The sequence below is a fragment of the Salvia splendens genome, chromosome 6, assembly GCF_004379255.2.
Source record: "Salvia splendens isolate huo1 chromosome 6, SspV2, whole genome shotgun sequence".
NCBI lineage: Eukaryota > Viridiplantae > Streptophyta > Magnoliopsida > Lamiales > Lamiaceae > Salvia > Salvia splendens.
The window spans coordinates 36,985,205-37,006,080 of record NC_056037.1 but is presented as its reverse complement, the minus strand read 5'-3'; the positions used below and the strand labels follow the sequence as shown (position 1 = coordinate 37,006,080).

General features: G+C 35.8%; 2 protein-coding genes across 7 annotated transcripts; one reads left to right on the top strand and one right to left on the bottom strand.

Annotated features, from left to right (window-relative positions):
• Positions 1 to 291: 291 nt before the first annotated feature.
• Positions 292 to 3,792, top strand: LOC121806610 (OVARIAN TUMOR DOMAIN-containing deubiquitinating enzyme 1-like). Of its 2 annotated transcripts, none has more exons than XM_042206725.1 (9): positions 292 to 414; positions 1,276 to 1,532; positions 1,809 to 1,874; positions 1,947 to 2,030; positions 2,121 to 2,243; positions 2,619 to 2,668; positions 2,771 to 2,820; positions 2,930 to 3,030; positions 3,328 to 3,792. In XM_042206725.1, exons 2-9 carry the CDS (start codon positions 1,365 to 1,367, stop codon positions 3,592 to 3,594), a joined length of 909 nt encoding a protein of 302 aa, XP_042062659.1. In that variant the 5' UTR covers positions 292 to 414; positions 1,276 to 1,364; the 3' UTR covers positions 3,595 to 3,792. The 2 variants fall into 2 exon arrangements, with proteins under 2 accessions (XP_042062659.1, XP_042062658.1); XM_042206724.1 differs by having other exon boundaries at positions 2,616 to 2,668.
• A 393-nt stretch (positions 3,793 to 4,185) lies between these two features.
• LOC121807596 (protein MEI2-like 4) lies at positions 4,186 to 11,350 on the bottom strand. 5 transcript variants are annotated; one of them, XM_042207859.1, is made up of 16 exons: positions 11,073 to 11,350; positions 10,926 to 10,985; positions 9,964 to 10,135; positions 9,726 to 9,771; positions 8,344 to 8,691; positions 7,816 to 8,243; positions 7,565 to 7,723; positions 7,333 to 7,449; positions 7,104 to 7,252; positions 6,816 to 6,910; positions 6,320 to 6,730; positions 5,568 to 6,222; positions 5,286 to 5,370; positions 5,135 to 5,203; positions 4,872 to 5,051; positions 4,186 to 4,771 (listed from the first exon to the last, which is right to left on the bottom strand). In XM_042207859.1, the coding sequence occupies exons 3-16, from the start codon at positions 10,024 to 10,026 to the stop codon at positions 4,613 to 4,615; spliced, it is 2,964 nt and encodes a 987-aa protein (XP_042063793.1). In that variant the 5' UTR covers positions 10,027 to 10,135; positions 10,926 to 10,985; positions 11,073 to 11,350; the 3' UTR covers positions 4,186 to 4,612. The 5 variants fall into 5 exon arrangements, with proteins under 5 accessions (XP_042063793.1, XP_042063792.1, XP_042063791.1 ...); XM_042207858.1 differs by having other exon boundaries at positions 10,738 to 10,985; positions 11,077 to 11,350; XM_042207857.1 differs by having other exon boundaries at positions 11,077 to 11,350.
• Positions 11,351 to 20,876: the final 9,526 nt, after the last annotated feature.

Sequence of the window (20,876 nt, the reverse complement as noted above, 5' to 3'; positions counted from 1 at the left end):
CATCGTGTTTCCGGTGAGCCACGTAGGGTTAGTTTTTGCCGGAAATGTACCGGGTCAGGTCGTACGGGAAATTTGCAACACCTAGTAAAGTTCATGACTTTTCATACAACTTTTAAAGTTTATGGGAAATACCAAACTATTTGCAAAGTTGACGACTTTTGAAGCAATTTATCCTTTAAAATACAATAGCGGTATTAATTCAAATACATTAAAGATGAGGGGTGTCTTTATAATTATCCAGGAGTAGTATTTTTTTTATCAAGGTTTGGATAAACTAATAATGGTAATAAAATAAAATAAAAATATAAGTAAAACCTTCAACTGGTATCACTCTGTTTTACGGTTGCACAAGAGAGAGAAACAACGCAGATCAGCTTTCTCGATCCATTTCTTCTCTACATCTGCTTCAATTCAGTGCGCTCTCTCCTTATTGCTCCCTTTTTATTCGCATAAAACTGTTAATTGTTGTAATTCTTATGTATAATCCGTCTTTGTCTCGAGATTTATCGGTCTATGTTGTTTATACTTGATCTGCTCGCTACTTCATTTTCGAGTTTTTATTTGCTTTTTTAGATTTTCTGTTGTTCTTTATTGATTCATTTAGCTTTAATTCTTTTTTCTTAGCCGCGACATTGACATTCAATATGATTTGCTCGAATTTAGGTGAATTGGGATATAGGTTTTCGAGAATTTAACAAAATATGGCGGTAAAGGGTATATATTATTGTGAATTATGTGTTATAGCCTGAAGAACCATGTGATGTTTGCAGGTAGTGTGTAGGGTTTTTCTTAAGTCTGTTTTCTCGAGTTTTTTTTATGTCTTTAGCCCATTTTTTGCAGTTGGGGGAAATGGTTAGTCAAGTTGTTAGACAAGTGACATTTTATTTTCAAAACTATGATGCACAGTTATACTTCTTAATTCTCAATTTAGTACATATGACTACATCCTCTTGTAATATGTCAATGTTCGTTCTGCAATCATTTTTCCATTGATGGAGTCATTGCTTAGGGTATACACGATGGTTTAAGACAATCATATCGACTAGTATACGGGATTTGACTTATCTGGTGACCAACTAACTATATTAATTATTAATATCGGATACTTGACGAGCACATTGTGCTATTCTCATCAAGTAGAGTGCCTGGTTGGTAGTCGTAGTAGAGAGAAATGGGTTATTCTGCAATTGAGTATTGAACAGTTATATCTGTCATATTTGCATTTGCCGTACTTGTGATAGTTCATAAAACAGGACAATGGTATCTACGTTTCAGGGGTACAGGCTGTTTTCTGGACATAAACTGCTACAGTGTTCATATCTGAATTGTTGAGGACGGAAAATTTCTCAAGCACTGAAGTAAAGATGCAGAATCAGGATGGGCAACCTGCGGAGCCTGAAACGGTGGCCATAACATCACTACCAACCTCTGAGGTCAATGACTGGGCGAATTATAGGGATGATGAAGTTATGCAGCAGCATTCTGCCATACAGGCAGAGGAAGCTGGGAAAATACCATTTGTTGGTGACAAGGCAAGGAAACCAATAATTCCTAGAATTTTATTTTTCTAGATATGATATAACTATATAGTAGATCTCTGATAGCATATATCTTACACTGGTTGAGTGAAGCTTCTTATTTGTCAAGTTTATTTGGAAATCAAATATCGCTTATGAGAAATATAGTACTATTGATTTTACATTCTAAGCTTAATTGCTTTAGCTACTATAAACCATACTATAGGTGATAATATTACTCATAGCTTCTTATTAATTCATAGTGAATGACTTTTGGAAGTGAAATTCCAGGAGCCTCTCTCATCTTTAGCAGAGGAATACAAGTCAGGAAACCCAATTTTGTTGGAGAAAATTAAGGTCCGATCAATTGGTAGGCATTTTTCTGTTACATGCTTCTTAGAGTGCTTGTAATCGTTTCAGTCTCTGCAGGTTCTGACTGAACAATATGCTGCCATCAGGCGAACAAGGGGAGATGGGAATTGCTTCTTCCGTAGCTTCATGTTTGCTTACCTGGTATGTTTGGTTGTACTACTTTCACATAGTCTTACTGTTCAGTTGGAATTGGTGTTTTAATCTACTGAAACATTTATCCATAAAATTTAGGAGCATATTCTGCAATCACAAGACCGTGCAGAAATCGACCGCATCACGGTCAATGTGGAGCAGTGCAAGAAGACACTTCTCAGCTTGGGCTACGCAGAATTTACTTTCGAAGACTTTTTTTCGGTACTTATTGAGTTATTTTTTAATATTTTGTTTACGACGCCATCTTACTGATATAAATTAATCTCGCAATGCATGATAGGTCCATGTCTTTGTCATGTACTCTTATATATGCGACAAAAATCTTAAGAGATGCACATTAATGCTAAAAATGAGTAGCTCAACTATTTCTTTATTCGGGTGCCTGGTTTGCAATTCTTAAAAGTTTTCTCAAGTGCCTAACCAGCGTTGATCTCAGGTATTCAATTCACACATATAGACAAAGCTTGCATATAGTAATGTGGAAAACTTTTTTTTTGGGGGGGGGGCGATTATTTTACCTAATCAGTTAACATTTTGAAGATTAACTTCCTGAATATATCTACTTATTTTCAGCAGTTCCTTGAGCAACTTGAAAGTGTTCTTTCAGGGAAAGAAGCTTGCATAAGGTTCAAAGGATTTTTTGCTTAATTGTGATTTTGATTCTTATGCTACAACCCGCTTTCAACTTTCCTTCAGTGCCTAAAATTTGTTTGTTGTTGTTGTTACAGCCATGAGGAACTTGTACAGAGAAGTAGAGATCAGTCAGTATCTGACTATGGTGAGTAGCACTTATCGAATGTTGCAATGGTATCAAGACATATATATATATATATAATTTGGCTGCCTACCATTTCCTTAACCAAAAACTGACTATTTGTCTTTGCTAGTTGTGATGTTCTTTAGATTTATTACATCTGGTGAAATAAGGAAGCGTTTGGAGTTCTATGAACCATTTATTCAAGGATTAAGTAATACCACAGTGGAGCAGGTTGGTTCTATGTAACATTCATATATTTTAGTGTGCAAGCTTTACCGTAGCATCTGCAACATTATACCTATTTGATTGTGAGACTAATCATCATTTCAGTTCAAGCAGCCTGACTTCAGATGTGCTTTTATGATATAGACCTTGTATTAAATTGTGGATACATATAGGCAAAGAAACTTGTATTAGTACATTGAAATAGTTTTCACAAAGGACATTGGTTATTTGTTTGTGCATCTCTCTAAACCGTCTAGTTTTTGAGCTAAATCTCTTATTGCTTATATTCCTCATTCGGTGCAGTTCTGCAAATCATCGGTGGAGCCAATGGGTGAAGAGAGCGATCATGTCCACATTACCGCATTGTCAGATGCACTGGGCGTCCCAATCCGCATAGTCTATCTTGATCGCAGTCATGATGATAAGGGTAGCGTGAGCGTGAACCATCATGACTTCACTCCTGCTGCACACGAGGTCACTGATGCTAATACTGGTGGTGTCGTGGCGCTTGAACCGTTCATTACCTTGCTGTACCGGCCCGGTCACTATGACATTCTGTACCCAAAATAACTTGTTTTACCAGTGCCATAAGTTGGCTGGTAATAGTGGAATTTGGTGGGATGCTGTTTTCTTGATGATGACTTTTTAGACATTAAGCGAAGTGGTGATGATATTTTAGACTTTAATGAATCAGGAAAACATTGGAAACTCGTACCTCTCTTTCAGCTTTTGTTACTTACTACTAATCAAGTGGCAAACTTTGTCATATTTCATCGCATATTTTATGTTTTAATATTTGTTGTCTAGAAATGAAGGATATTTTCTTTTATTGGGATATAATTGTTGCAACTATAACACAATCCTTGAACTTGAAGGTAACTTATCTACAACATTATACTTATCCTCCTTTCAGTTCAACCAGCTCGATGTGTTACGTGCTTATATAATATAGACGGTGTAAATCATGATTTTTACAGCCAATTTTAAAAGTTGTAGGGCAAATCTGAATTCAATTAGAATTCAGGACTTTTTCGATGATTTGCTTATAAATATAAAAAACAATAGAATAAAAGATGAATCATAAGCAAACCAAAAGGAACATGTTCCACTAAGTGAACATTAATAAAAAGCAGTAGCAAAGGTGGAAATGAAATGAGTGAATAAAGAAGTGAAAGTTACATGTAGTAAAAAAATGATGCAATCCATCCATGAATGACACAACAAAAAATTTTCTAGCGGTTTGTTACTCGACTTCTCTTAGCAAATAGCCCAAAAAAACAAGAGAAGATGAAAGAGGGGCCAAACAAAAAGTGCCAAGAGCAAGAAAAGAGAATGGTCTCCATACACCATATTTTGCATGCTCTCTCTCTCTATACAAACACACAACATAAGCAAACTCCTCAAAATGTCGATATTCAAAATTTCGAAGCTCCATGATGTTGCTCCTTTGGTCAGGCAAATTGTCAATTTCTACCCTCTGCTCTTTCTTCTTAACCATACCACACTTTAATGTACAGTAGCAAAATTTCCGGTACAATCACTAGCCTGTGTTTGTTCAGTTTCTACGAGGTTAGTTGTGTCGTAAAACTCAGTCTGAATCTTTGCCCGAACCAGAAGATGATTCTCCGTTGTAATAATCCTCCCCGTTTAGAGAGTTTGATGGGAAGTCTTGATTGTTGTCATCGGAGGTGCTGGTTCGGGTTTTTCCAGGCCTTGGTCGAATGTTGGGACCCATTGGGAATGGGACCTGGATTCACAATAGGCAAACATATACATCTTTCAGAAAAAAAAAAAGACTCATCATTCAAAACTCATTCAGCAAAAGCATGGATCAGGGAGTAACGTACCTGATCGCCTGCATTTGGACCGTCTGTATGGAAAAGTATAGGACGGCATCTTTTGTCTTCGTTCATCAAGCTTGAATTCTGGAAGTGTGCAATGAGGGCAGCTTTCCCCTGGATCCGAGCATATGCTATAGATGCAACTTTTTCACTGTTAAATTTCTCCCATTTCTTTCCATTAAAAGACTGAGAAAACAGAAAGGAGCTGACTTAGTATGGTGAATTTAATACCAGCAATCTAGTATACGAACGAGGAATCTCAGGTATACCTGATAAAAATGCACTATAAGTTTAGGATCAGTCATGTTTATGAAGGCATAACCTACATTGCATTTGTTCTGCAAGAAAAAGAAACATGTAGGATCAAGAAACTGTCATCCAGAAAAAGGAAAATAAGTTACAAAGTAAAATCAAACTTGCCTTAAAATCGATAGGTAAGTAAATGAAATCATAAGTTCCTCTGTGACGTTCATCAATTGCAGCAAGAAGCATCTTTGATGTGTACCTGTAATACAGTCAAATAAATATAGTTATTTTGGTATTCAGAAAAAGACAAACTCAAGTGACTAAGATAATAGCTATAAACAATGACCATGATCTATATAGCAGATTTGGCAGAGTAAAACCCGCAGCACCATTCGTATAAGAGTTACAGCTTTTATATGAATAAGGAACTCCAGAAGTTGCTGGGCAACTACTTACTTGTTAGGAATGTTCTTTATCATAAGTGTGGTCCGTTTATCATCTCCATGTGCAATTCGCTCTAAATCAAGCTCAAATTGCTTTTTGTTGTCAGGTTGACTTGAATTGCAGTCATTTCTTCGGGTTCTAGTTCGTTCATTAGGAGAATCAAATGAACTCATCATAGGAAGCATTTGGCCTCTTGTAGGAAAAATCATGCCCCTTTGGTGATGAGGATGTAGTCCAATATTCTTGGAAGACATTTGCATATCCATACAATTTCCACCAGGGCGTGGAAAGAAATTATGAGGGACAAAGTCCAGTGGATGTGGGGAATTACCAGAAATCCTCATGTTCCCTAGTGAACCGGGGTGGAAAACAGAAGTAGCATCAGGCGACTCCCCTGCAAAGGCATTCCGCCTATCCCATGGAGAAGGATTGACAGAAGGTGCTGATCCAACATGATGGCTATTGATAGATAGAAGTGAATTCATCATATGAGATGGTGCTCGAGGTACAGCATGCATCTGTGAAGGATGAGCAGCACCAATACCATTGACATATGACGGTGAGCTGGGCCATAAAACAGCCTGAGGTTGTTGTGGATGATGGGAATTACTCCACATGTAATGACGCCCAGGAGGAGGACAACTCCCGTTTCCAGCGGAACCAAAAACTGAAGAGAATATGAGATCACAGTCTACATTAGCACAACTGAATTAGAAATAAGATGCATTTAAAGAAAAGGGAAAGAAAAACTCAGTCATTGTTACCATCATTTAACTCGATCGACTGTCCATTGGAGCTAATTCTGCGGAACTGCTGGCCATCAATTATTTCTTGAGGCCGAGAATTAACATTTGCAGCCATATCACTTGGAGAACCGAAGAGAGGCCCATTTGCTAAACCATCATGATATTCAGGAAGAGAATGCGGATGGAGATTTGACTGGCTCTGGAGCTCAAATTTCGGGTGGTTCCGTTGATGGCCAGATTCAGTGATATTGGATTGATTTCCAGATTCAACTCTTATGAGAGATGGTAAGCTGTTAGGTACACTAGATGATACGCCATGTTGCAGCACATTATCCAGGAGAGATCCCATATGACCTCCATTTGTCGAGAGAGGGCCATGAATTCCATTATCTGTACCGGACAATGTCCCCCCAAGCGAAAGTGATCCTGCTATTATGAATATAATTATGACCATGTCATGTATTGTCATTGGTTGCAAAACACAGCAGAACCCAAAATTGAGAAATAAAATTACCAGAAAATCCACTTGATAAATTATTCGAAGGGCTATGCTGAAACAGAAAATCAGATTCTTTCTGCTCCAGTTCAGAAGAAATAGGCTGCATGAATCTATACATTGAACACATTAAGCTGTTAGTCCAGCAAATTGGATTCGCAAACTAAAAACATATTAAAAAGTTGATTAGAAGATAAAAGTTACTCCACTTTTTGTAAGACTAATTTCATAATGGAAGTTGGTCAAGCACATGAAGGTTATGGATGTAACAGTGGAAACATATAGTGGGGATTTGAAGTAATGCACCTTTGGGAGCCATCAAGTCGGCCTCGTTCAAGCTTAATCTGCTTTCCAGCAATGTCACTCCGGTTCAACGCACGAAGTGCAGATTCTGCAGCTCTGACATCATAAAACTCTACATATTTATGATAAGACATGCCCAGAGAATCACGAATCTGCAAGCAGAAAATAGTTAGTGTTCAATACAAATGTGAACTGGATACAATTATTCAACTAAGTTGTGTTCAAGCTTTACCTCCTTGATTTCACCATAGACACCAAATATTTCACGGAGTTCATCATTTGAAACAGAAGAATCAAGGTTGAAAATCACAACGGTACCCTGGTTAACATCCTTTTCTGATGGATTATCCTGGAACACATGTATAGCAAGACAACACTTCAGCACGTTTTTATTAGAATTTTACATAAGTAACAAGAAAAGTAACAGGACCAAAGTAGGGTAAGGCACACTTGCAGGAAACCACCTTAGGAATTGAGAAATGTATATCAAGTTTCCGACGCCTCAATGGCTTATTCTGAAGAGCTTTCATTGCATTGCAGGCTGCTCTTATATCATAATATGAGATCATAACAAACCCCCTATGCTTGCATGCTGTATACAGGGTGCGGATATCTCCGTATTGCTGCAACAGTTTGACAAGGAGATTCACCAGTAAGGAAACAGCCTGAAAATTCTTGAAACACAATTTGAAACAGTGAAGGCAATTCTGCTTACCTCAAAAAGTGTTCTCAATTCAGAGTCCTCGACATTGCTATTTATATTTCTGACAAAAAGTGTCCTAGAAGGATGCTCACCAAAAGGGTGTTCCCCGCCGTTCGAGCCCAGAGATATTCCCAGCTGATTGATAGAATTTAAATCAGAAAGTTCAGTATTTCTTTGCAAGAAGCTATCATCTCCAAGTTCCAATCCACCAACACTGCTAAACAGGTCTAGATCTTCCCCATCTTCCACATTATTAGTTCTCTTAACACTGCCAAACCCATCAGTCACACCGGAAAGCAAGTCGTCATCATCTGGTAAAAGATTACCAATAGTTTGAGCCTCAAGTTCTTTTAGCGATTCAAAAACCTCCTCTTCCTCATAATGGGAGGCAGCAGCAGCAAAGGAGTGACCATATTGACCATTGTTAGATGACAATTTTACTGCAGGATAACAACCGATTCAGGGTTCTTATCATTAATCTGGCAGGTGTTTGGATATGTAATAGACAGATCAATAAACTACGAGAAAAGAGGCACTTACAGTTTCTACTAAATAAATCCGACATTGAACTTGAAAAAAGGCCATTTTCGTACTGAGCACCCGTGAGGTTTATGTTATCTCCATCAAAACAATATGGCACAGGCTCTATGTTCGAAGAATTAGTTCTAGAACCCAGATCATGATCAACAGCGCTAGGCAAGGAGCGGCTGACTGCTCTATCTGCTCCAATAAGATGCTTTCCAAATGGAAGGTTAACATTACGACCACAACTGAGATAATAGTCAGGAAGAGCAAAACCATTTCCCATATGTGAATTGAACGGGATTCCATTTTCATGTGGCGATGAAGCAACACCTTCAGGTCTTAACATCCCATCTAGTTTAAAACCTGAAAAGAGTATAAACAAGTTTCAAAAGACCTCACCAACAACACGTGTGGCTATATGATACAAATAACAACATCAAGACGAGCATTACGAGCACGTAACCATTTCCGAAATGTTACAGTTTACTAGGGATACATGTGACTTTTCATCCCAACCACAAAGTATAGGTCATGCATTGATTAAAAGGGAACAAAAAAATAAGGAGTGTTAGCACCTATCTATACTCATGAAGTTATATACTTACTAGCTTACCCTGCTAGTCAGTTTTGGTTTCTCAACAGCAACTAAGACTCCTAACTAGCGCAAACATACATACCCTGAACAGAATTTAAATGGATATAGCATAAGCATGCATGTTTTTGAATTTCCGTACATATAGAACCTTATCAGACATTCAGACTCAATATAGGTAATACACTTTACCTTCTAAGTTAGTGAAGTGATGGCTTAACCACATGTATACCTTGATTTCAATATAAAAAATGTCAATATCAATCTATTAACGAGGATATTTCATATAACTACTAAAAAATGCCTGCCACCAGGAAGAGATAGCTACAGCAGTCAAGAGACCATAGCTGGTTGGCATCAAACATCGGGTGTAATCTAGTCTAAGAGTGATGATAACATATAAAATTATGTCAAGTATATTATTAAATACTAGTAGTAGTCAATATTGAAAAGACTGATATATCTCAGTTTGCTAATTGCTACAATAAAGTTACTAAAAGATGCCAAGAATATCAGAAATTAGACTTTTATGGAACAAATTGAGGTCATGTGGTAAGATGAAAGATCATATCATAGACCAGCAAAAGAGATCTTCTGGACAAAACGTAAAATGTGTTTTTAACATACATAGATGGATTATAATCACCAGTTACTTTCTTCTATTCATTTTTCCACTTTATAAGATGAATATCAATACTGGATTGAAAATTTTGCAAGAAACATTAACCTTCTTATAACTTTTATCATGCTGGGCTAGGTTATTTAGAAAAGAAACAGCCAATATATAAATATCATGAAGACTCACCTGCAGAATCACTCATTTGGTCCATTTTCTTCATACCAACCTGTTTCTGCAAATTAAAGAAGCAAGAAAAAATACATAATCAATTACATAGCAAGCAAACCCATGCACGACATTTTTCTGGAGACGCAAGGTAGCAGTACCACAATGTTTACAGCCAATTATAGACCTCTTATTCACCCCCAACTGTGAAATTCTCTCAACATAGCATATAAAATAGCATTGTATGTGCAATCAATACCTCATCAGACAAGCGCACCTCCTCTGAAAAGGACGAAGGAGAAAAACCCCGAGAGTTCATCATTTAAGATAGCTTGGTAGTTCCTTACAAAATAAAATTACCCCTTAGCTTCCACCAATCACAAAAACGTCGATTCTTGTGGTAGTTAAGAAGAAACAGCTTCAGACAGAATCTGCACGGACAATTGGTAAAATGTAAACATCCTGAGGAAAAGAAAGTGGAAAACCAGACGCATGAGAAACCACAAACAAAGACAAATAATTTTGTAGTTGAAGTCCAACACGAAATAAGTGTCTAGCTAATCAAATTCTAAGTTAAAAGTAGAGCGGTTTCATTTCATATTTTAAGTTTGATTAATAGGTTGTCAAAAAATTGTGCAAGTACACCTATAATTCAACAAAATTCACATGATAAACAGCTGCATTTAAGATCTCGCTTCTTAAATGGTGGAGTAATAAATTTTTACCAAACAACAACTCAAAATTTTCACATGAAAATTTTCACTCGACAAAACTCCATCACCAAATAGAATTCTCGAATTGAACAGATCGAAAAAAAAAAGGCAGAAGTCGGTAAAAATTCAAACAACAATCCCCTCACACATCAAAATTCAGGTGATTAAACCAAAATTCAACACCGGATCACACAGTACAGAGCCGCAGAAAACAAAATTTAACAACCTTTGGTCTAAAAACAACAATTTCCTCTTTAGATCAAACGAAAGCCAGCTCAAATTTTTTTAAAAGTCAAGGAAAAAAATTCAACCAAAGTCACCTGTAAAATTACAGCATCATTTCTCAGGAAAAAAAAAAGATACAACACAGAAACGAGCAGAAGGGATTTCAAGAAGGGAGAATCATCTCTGAATTTAAGAATGACAAGGAAACGGAATAAATTGCGGCAAAAGGCAAGGGTAAGGGAGATTGAAGAAGAGATCTAGGTATCTGTGCCGTGCAAACAACCTCCTCCAACGCTTCCTCGATGCCTTTCTCTCTCTTCATATTTTTCCTTTGCTGTTTTCCCTACATTGCACGTTAACCACATGTATCATCATCTATGCTCTCTCTCTTTCTCTCTCTTGTTTGAATAATTTCTGCATAAAATATTACATACGAATTCTCCCTCTGTCTCGGCGTTTTCCTGCTCGCTTTACCTCCGCTTCTGGCCGGAGATGGCGTCACGTTCCGGCGAGCTCACGGCGGAGATCCTGATCTCCTCCGCGCGCTCTGGAGCACAGAAAATTGTGGCACAGAATTTAATGAGAAATTCAACAGAGAAAAAGGGGGGGAAAGTTGAGAGAGAGAGAAGAAAATTGGAGATCGGATTATACGGAGAATTTGAAGAGCGATTGAAATTTCAGGAAACGAAGAAGAAATATGAACACAAATATAATTAGATTTAATTCATTTTCCTTATTATTTTCTCTAAAGATATTTAATATTTTAAAATATTACTTTTATTAATGTCTCTTGTTAGGATCAAACACATTATGCGAATTTATTGTCAGGGTTTTTATCATCTACAACGCACTCTTCTACACCCGCCAGTTTTACCAATCAATATCAAACAAGATATCAAGCCTGACAGGGATGGTTTGGTTGGTTTAAAACCGAAGGTCTATTTGTTTTTTGTTTTTTTCATTATCCAAATTATTATTGATGAAATCAAATAACTCAAATTTGGGAGATTACTTCGTTGAAATTTATAAATTTGCATAATTTAAATTTCTGAATACAGTAGATTTTTAAATGCGTTTGGCTATTTTTTTCATTTTATTTCTTCTTATTAGTTAATGGTATAGTGTCATTTTCTATTTTTAGTCAGCGGTTTATCTCGTGTAATGCGATAAGACCATATCTTATCACCAATTAATGTGGTTAATCTCATTCACGAGTGCGTCACAATTGGTCAAGCTAATCTATTTCGAATCAGATTGAAATAGTTGCTTCTAATTTAATTATTTATAACTTAAACATACCGTTATTGAACTAATCATGTTTGAAAATTTGCGATGGTGAATATGAATGAATTCCAAATAGCAAAATTCAACAACAGTTGGTTAGTTGGGTAAAAGTTAGTTATTCAAGTAATTACTCAAATTAACGACGTTATCATATGTTGTCTTAATGGAGTGATTAATGTAACATATTGTGTAAATACGTAATTATGCATATTGTTAAGGATTAGATTTTGTAAAATCATTAATGCCTTAATATGTTTCGTGTGGAGCAATTAAGTTTTAAATATGTTTTGTCGCGACGTTCAAACAATTATTAGTAGTATTAACTGTTAGATGTCCAGAGCCTGAAATCATATTTAATTATTTTAGTACGAAAAATGTAATCTTCCAATTTCTAAACATAAAATAGGATTACTTATCAATTGATTAGTACGGAGTAATATATATACTCTTAGTAGTTTTTTAAGTTATCATAGTAATCAATAATAATTAAAAATTGCATGATTGACCATAAATTATTCATTTTTCCACCAATTTGTCCTTTAAATTTTAAGTTAACAATTTCTCAATTCAACAAGCAAAACTTATAGAATACTAATTTATTGAAATTTGAAAGTGTAAGAAATACTATGTATACTTAGGTTCGTATATATGCATATTATTCAATTTAACAAAAAAACAAAGTTACTCAAAAATGCAAGAATTGTGAGAAGAGAACATGATTTTCTATTTCGATTTTTTTTTGCTTTTTTTTTTTTGCAAGGGATAGACTGAAAACTCAGGCGGAAATCTAATGCCACGTGTCAAAACTCCAGTGGGTTTTCATAATTATCTTCTTTGACACCCGGCAAAAAAGTAATTAACTTTTCTTCTCTACTTTATCACTTTTCCACTTACCCACATCTCAACTAATTCACATAACTAATTTGGGAAATATGGAGTATTCTTTTAAAAAGTTGTATTATTATTATTATTATTATTATTATTTATTGACAGTAGGGATTTATAGTAATTCTTGGTCACATGTAAATAAAAATGCCAATTTTCACTGTTTATGGATCATATATTAAAATGTATACATGATATAGAGACCAGTAATACTTAAATGGTCCCATGCACTTTTATTTGTAATTACATATTTTTTTGATCCAGACAAAAATAATCATATTTTTTAGAAGTTAATAATAGCGTTATTCCATTTAAAATTACTACCCTAATATATTAACGTGTTTACACATTTTTTCACTTTTTTATCTGTAATTAAATATTTTCTTGATCCAGAAAAAAATAGTCATAATTATTTTTAGAAGTTAATAATAGTCTTATTCCATTTAAAATTACTACCCTAATATACTAACGAGTTTACACATTTTTTTTTACTTTTCATCTGTAATTAAATATTTTTTCTTGAACCAGAAGAAAAAATAGTCATAATTTTTTTAGACGAAGTCAATAATAGTCTTATTACATTTAAAATTACTACCCTAATATATTAACGTGTTTACATATTTTTCACTTTTTATCTGTAATTAAATATTTTCTTGATCCATAATAAAAATAGTCATACTTTTTTTTAGAAGTTGATAATAGTCTTATTCCATTTAAAATTACTACCTTTATAGTTTATATATTAACGTGTTTACACATTTTTTTCATAAAGTATGCCTAATGTAGGTCATGTTTTTCATTCATAATACTTTTGAATTACCACTACCTATGTTTTTTGAAATATAATCCTTTATTCCTTAAAAAAATAAGAATGTGTGGCACAACACGAGAATAAATGCATGATTGATCAAATAAGATAAATGAGAAGAAATATAGTAAAAATAGTGTTAGTGGATAGTGAGACCCACATTATCATTATTGTTTAGTATTATAAATTGTGAATAAATTGATATATGAGTAATGAGTTTGAAATAACTTTTCTTAAATGGAAATGAGATATTTTTATAAGACGGACGAAAAAAAGAAAGTGTCTTTATTTTTATGAGACAAATGGAGTATATTTTATTTGGTCTTTATATATCTGAGTATATGTTTTATTTTATGAACTATTCAGAGCTAACCTCTCGCGAATTGGTCCGTTCAATAGTACAATGAAATTATCATCTTATATATAGAAATTAAATGGATAAACGAATTTATTTATACAAATCATAAACAAAGTTTATCGTAAGCACGTTTATATTTTGTTAAATTTTGATTAAGTTGGCGATTTCATTGAAATAATTTAGTGTGAATCATAACTCGATTTGATATTTGATCAAGCATTAATTTGTAGATGTGGGTAAGTGGTGTGTCCACCAATCAATATCCACTCATTATCTTAATCTTCATTTCTCCAATTTTTTTTGTCCCAAATCATGCCAAAACTTACCTTTCTACTGTAAAATTTCCCACATTGCTGTAATTGATTAGAAATAAGTACACACATATATATAGTCATATATGAATCACATTTCTATTGAATTTAGTAGTATATTCAAATAGATAGTAAATAGGAATCATAGAATTTCAACATCAAAGCAAATCATATGTTATCCGTTCGAACTCTAGATAAGATCGTTGTCACTAAAAAGTACGAACTATTTTATCTCTCTATCACTGACTTTCTCATATTGTCATTTCGAAATATCCGACATCATGACCATGTCCCTTATACTGAATTCAATAAATAAGTCTTAGATTCTCTTACTCAATTTATCCATATTTAATTATAAAATCAATTTATACAAATAAGATTCATGTTTTATTGACTTTTTTCCATTCACATATTTTTAAATTTGTATCCATTCTAAATGTACGAGGGAAGAAAGGGTATGTCATTTGCAATGTAGATTGGATATAGAGACTTCGTGACCAATATTTTCAATAAAAATATTGCTTGCGGGTATATTTTTATACATAAAGGCAAAGTGGATAGGTACATTTTTCGAATATCCCTTCTAACATTAAGATGTCCAATGAAAAATATAGGATGTTAAATTTGGCAAATAGAGTATCGAATAATTTAATTAAATCTCTAACAGACCAACTCGAGGTTAAAAAAAAGTTCAAAACTTACTAGATCAATATAAGTCCAAATGCTTTAATGAGTAAAATTGCCAATTCATACTTAAAAAAAATTAAATTGCAACATACAATGATTAAATCGAGATTGAGTAAATTCCTACTGACAAAAAATTAGGTGAAGATTCGTACCTGTACATACTTCGGCTGGAATTCGGCAATGAAGATGTATTGATTTGATTACTAGTAACCTTTTTCCTTTAAACGATGATTTTTTTAAAAAAAATTATATACTGTTGGTAGTTTAGTATGAATAATTGACATGATATGTCTCGATGACGATTCAGTCCATATAGTAGTAGTATCAATTTTGCAGTGCATGTCAGTTTACCATATGAACAGTAATATCAACCATAGAGCATCCACAACGGCGGAACGTCCGCCATTAGGCAGCATGCATACGGATACGAACGTCCGTTGCGGACATCGGAGTTCCGCGGCTTTCCGAGACTTCCGTCGGGATGTCCGTCGGGACGTCCGCCATTGCGTTGACATGACGGACGTCCCGATTTTTTATTGTTTTTTTTGGATGTCTGTCGGGATGTCCGCCATTGTGTAGTGGGATGTCCTTATGACGTGGCATGAGGTGTTTTTGGGAACTCCGTCGGGATGTCCGCCTGGACATCCGTCCCATTGTGGATGCCCTAATACAAATAGAATAATTCTTAGTGTCGAACATTGAAGAAGGTTCTATATCTCCAATTTCGAATGCCAGAGGAGATGCGGTGATTGGCGTAGGAAATGAACGTCAGACATAGTATAGAAGTAAATTGGACCAAAGCCGAGTTTAATATAATTTTTCAGTTCTCATAGATATTAGAGCATCCACAATAGGAATAGTCCAGCAATAGCTCAGCCATAGCCTAGTCATAAACTCCTCCTGCCACATCATCAGCCCTAAAAATCCTCCTGCCACATCATCAAGACAAGCAAATAGTCCAGCCATAGCCTAGCCACATCACTCAAAATTATATAAAACAAATAATTAACAATCACACAACATACGAAATTAAATTTACAACCCAGTGCCCGTATATCGCCTAGCGCTAGGCGATTTTTTTTTCAGAAAACCGCTAGGCGGTTGCAATGGTTCGCCTAGCGTCGGGGCTCGGCTAGGCGGTGCGCTAGGCGCCATTGTGGATGTTCTTAAGGTCAATTACTATACCTAGATTCGTCATTGAATGGTATAGTCTTGTTCGTATCCAATGTTTTTTCTAGGTTAAACACTAATGAGTTTTAAATTTATGAAATGACCTTCATTAATGTGTGATGTATAAACCAATGGTTTAGAGTAGTATATAATATATGTTTCAATGAATTCAAATTTGACTAAGCTTCATAATTTTTCATCAACCTAGTCTTATACTTTCAAGTCTTGATTCAAATTCGAATGCCTAAAATTGCTCATTGGTAAGGTTGGTTAATCGATTGAATCGATCCGTCAATTAACCGACAAAAAAATAAAAAAAATTAAGAAATATAACCGAAACTGATTAAAATCCAGTTAGTCTATTAGCCGACCGATTATTCCGTTAACTGAAAATAACTTTAACTACTTAATCTTGGTTCATTCCTTCTTTCCTCAAAGCTTATTGGCTTAATGCTGAAACAAAAGAATAAGCTTCGCTAACATAAGTGGGCCATCATTTATAGCCATAAAATTTATTTTGATTAATCCATAATCGATCTTATTTTATTCAATTATTAATGAGAAATCGATTAACCACCCTTACTACTCATTGGTGCCTGACTTACTATATGCAAACCAAATTTAATTTCTCACCTTCGCATTGGTTAGATATCCAAATTCAGTTTGAAAAGTACTGCTACTTTTTTCTATAAGGCTATCCACAATGGCGCCTAGCGCACCGCCTAGCCGAGCGCCGGCGCTAGGCGGTCGCTAGGCGAACCATTGCAGCCTCCGAAAATCGCCGAGCGGTTTTTCGGAATTAAAAATCGCCTAGCGCTAGGCGGTCGACGGGCGCTGGGTGATGCGCTGGGCGATCCGCTCGGCGCCATTGCAGCGTCGGGATCGCCCGGCGCATCGCCCAGGGTTTTTTTTTTTTTTTAAATTTTCCCGACACTATATATACGCGATTTGCACTTCATTTTCATTCGCACCACTTGTATTAACGAGTACTCTCTCTATCTTAATTTCTATACAAGATCAACACCGAGAAATGAGTAACGCGGGTGATGGTAGTGGAGGTAGTGGGGGGGGGACGCTGAGGAGTACGAACGTAGAATGACCGAAGCGTTTGAGGCATATACCAACCGCGGGATAGACAAATGGATGCAAAGAGCCTTGCAGCCGGCGGTACCTCGACCTCGGCCAGTTGTCCATCGCCGACAAGCGATTGATCGTGATCACGTAGCTGCACATCAGCGCCTATACGAAGACTACTTCGCAGAGGAGCCGCGGTTCAACGCCAACATTTTCCGACGACGTTTTAGGATGAGCAGAGCCATGTTTATGCGTATTGTTAACTCCTTGGAACAGCGATATCTGTATTTCCGCTTCAGGCACGATGCTGCTGGCAAACCCGGCCACACACCAATTCAAAAGTGCACTGCGGCAATCCGGCAGTTGGCTTACGGCGGCGCGGCAGACATGTGGGACGAGTACCTCCACATCGGTGAGACGACTTCCCTGGAATGTTTGAAGTATTTCTGTCAAGCCGTGATTGAAGTATTCGGTGATCAGTATCTCCGCAAGCCTACCCGCGAAGATTGCCGGGATCTGCTGAGGATGCATGGGGAGCAGCATGGGTTCCCGGGAATGTTAGGCAGCATAGATTGTATGCATTGAGAGTGGAGGAACTGTCCCGCTGCCTGGAAGGGGTTCTACACGACCGGCTACAAGGGAAAGAATCCCACGATGATCCTCGAGGCCGTAGCTGATTACCGGCTGTGGATTTGGCATGCGTATTTTGGGATAGCCGGTTCGAACAACGACCTAAACGTCCTCAACTCGTCGCCCCTATTCAACGAGCAGTGCCAGGGTGTCGGTCCGGCCATCAGTTTTGTCGCCAACGGCAACCGGCATGATATGGGCTACTACTTGGCGGATGGGATATACCCTAGGTGGCCCGTCTTTGTGAAGACGATCCGATGCCCAGGAGATGAGAAGAAGGCCTACTTTGCGGCACGGCAGGAGTCCGCGCGCAAGGACGTGGAGCGCGCATTTGGTGTGCTCCAGGCTCGATGGGCGGCGGTTAGGGGTCCAACGCGTTTGTGGCACGTCGATTGCATTGCTGATATAATGTACGCCTGTATTATCATGCACAACATGATTGTCGAAGATGAAGGTGTACAACTGACGGATTGGGCCAACGAAGATAATGAAGCCGGTCAAAGCCACGGCGTGGCCGTCCCTAACGCACAGAGTGGGGTACCTCATGATGAAGCCGGCCTCCTCCAAGCACATGCCGACATGCGTCAAACGGAAGCTCATATTCGACTCCAAAAGGATTTAATTGAAGAGTTATGGGCGCGGAGAACTGCTCGGAGTTAGTTTTTTTTATTTATGTAATTTTGTAAATTGTACTTTTTTAATGTAATTTTTATTATTAATCTACTTTTTTAAAATTTTAGTACTTTTTTTAATTTATTGTACTTTTTTAATTTTTTGTATTTTTTTAAAAGTAAAATAGTATTATTAATGTTTCCCGTATATGTCTCGTAAATTAAATTCCGTATATTGTGTTATTTAGTGATGTGGCTATTGATGTGGCTGGGCTATTTATGATATGGCTGGGCTATGGCTGGGCTATTTCTGATGTGGCAGGAGGATTTTTAGTATTGATGACTTGGCAGGAGGAGTCTATTGCTGGGCTATTGCTGGGCTATTGCCACTATGGACACCCTAACACCAAATATCAAATTGAATTTTTTATTTGTTAAAAGAATAAATTGTGAACGTACACTAATCACTTGTCAATTATTGAATCTAAAAAATGTAAAAAAGGGTCAGTAACCAAATTCCTGTTGTAAAAAAAGTGTACAATTTTCAGTACACATTAGGTTAAAGTCACATGTATCTTCCAAAAGAATCGTACTGGAAATCATATGTAGATCATCAAGAATCAAGATCTCACCCTTTACATATGATTATAGTACTTTAATTATCATTTTTTTCTGGACAACTGATAAGACTAAATAAAAATAAAAACAAAAACTATCAATTGAAAAATAAAAAGTTTTACTGGAGATCCATTTTGGATTTTATTCAAACAAGATAATGTTAACTTAATCGGGAATCACTACTATGTTACGCCACCTAGAGGTTAGGGGTCCCCACATTTCTCTCTCTATAATTCATTGATTTTGATAGTAAAAATTTGGTTAGAGCATCTCCAATAAGAATAGCTCCGCCACAAATTCCTTCTGCAACATCATCAGCACTAAAACTCCTCCTACCACATCATCAGGATAAGGAACTGGACAAGCAATAGTCTGTCCATAGCCCAGCCACAATAAACAAAATTATTAAAAATAAATAATTAACAATCACACAAAATACGGAATTAAATTTACGACACATATACGGGAAAATTCAATAATTTCATTTATATTAAAAAAAGTTCATTAAAAATTACATAATTAAAAAAAACCCCTCTTCCACACACGAATTACGGAATTACAAAATAAAAAATTACAATCACGCAAATACGAAATTAAATTTACGACACAGATACGGGAAAATGCAATAATTTTATTTAAATTTAAAAAAAGTAAATTATAAAAAAATTACATAATTAAAAAAAACGGCTAGCCGATTCCGAGCCTACAATGGCTAGCGGATCGGCTAGAGCCCGCGAATTGGCTAGAGCTCGCCGTTTTGACGCTCGCCGCCTACAATGATTCCGCTAGCGACCGACCAGCGCCGGGAATCGGCTAGCCGATCATTGGAGATGCTCTTATGGTTGTCTCGTATCCAAATTTTGAAATAAATTTGATATTTTTTTTATATATTAGACCATCTCCACTATACGTCAAGTCTCATTTTTAGTATAGAAAACTTCTTTAATTTATATTGTAAATAGAAACCTAGTATTTTTTTAGAAAAATTATAAGAACGGTATATTGTAGCTACTGCAAAAATTTTGTGAAATACTATATATACTATAGTGTAAAAATTGAATTTATTATAAATGGTTTAAATAAAATTAGTTTTTAATATGGCATGCATAAAAAATGGATTTAAATTTAGTATAAATAATTTAAAATAACCTTAAAATTTGGTTGCAAATAATAATAACTTTTTATGTATTGCATTTCCCACAACTTGGAGTTCCATCAGGCATGCATTTTTAAACTCATGTAGTTCACAAAATGGCATAGTTTACACTTATTAGCACATGTCATTGTTCAATATATTATTTATTGGTTTGTCTACCTACATACTATTGTGTGCCATGTTGAAATCTATTTAAAGGAAAATTAGAACTCATAGGAAATTCGGTACCAAGGCATGAGTTCATAATATTCCCGATCAATTTTAAGTCAGTGTAAAATGATAAATTTCAGGCAAAATTAATAATATTGATTGAGTATATAATGTCGCATACTAGCATATATATAATACTCTGTATTAAAATTTAGTAAATAATAAAGATATTATAAAACACAAATTTTAATACCATAATGACCCAAATCTTCGACATTTTTTTTTGGTTTTTTGTGTATGAACAAATAACACAATATATAGTCGAACCTATCAAAACGCTCCGATCCAATTTTTTTAAAAAATAATGCGTTGAACGGATCAACCAATAGAAAAAGAGTATTACAGAATAGATAGGACATTGTTATGAAGTATTTTATTGGATCTTATTCCACGTGCTATATTATTTTATGTAACACTTATACTTCTAGTTTA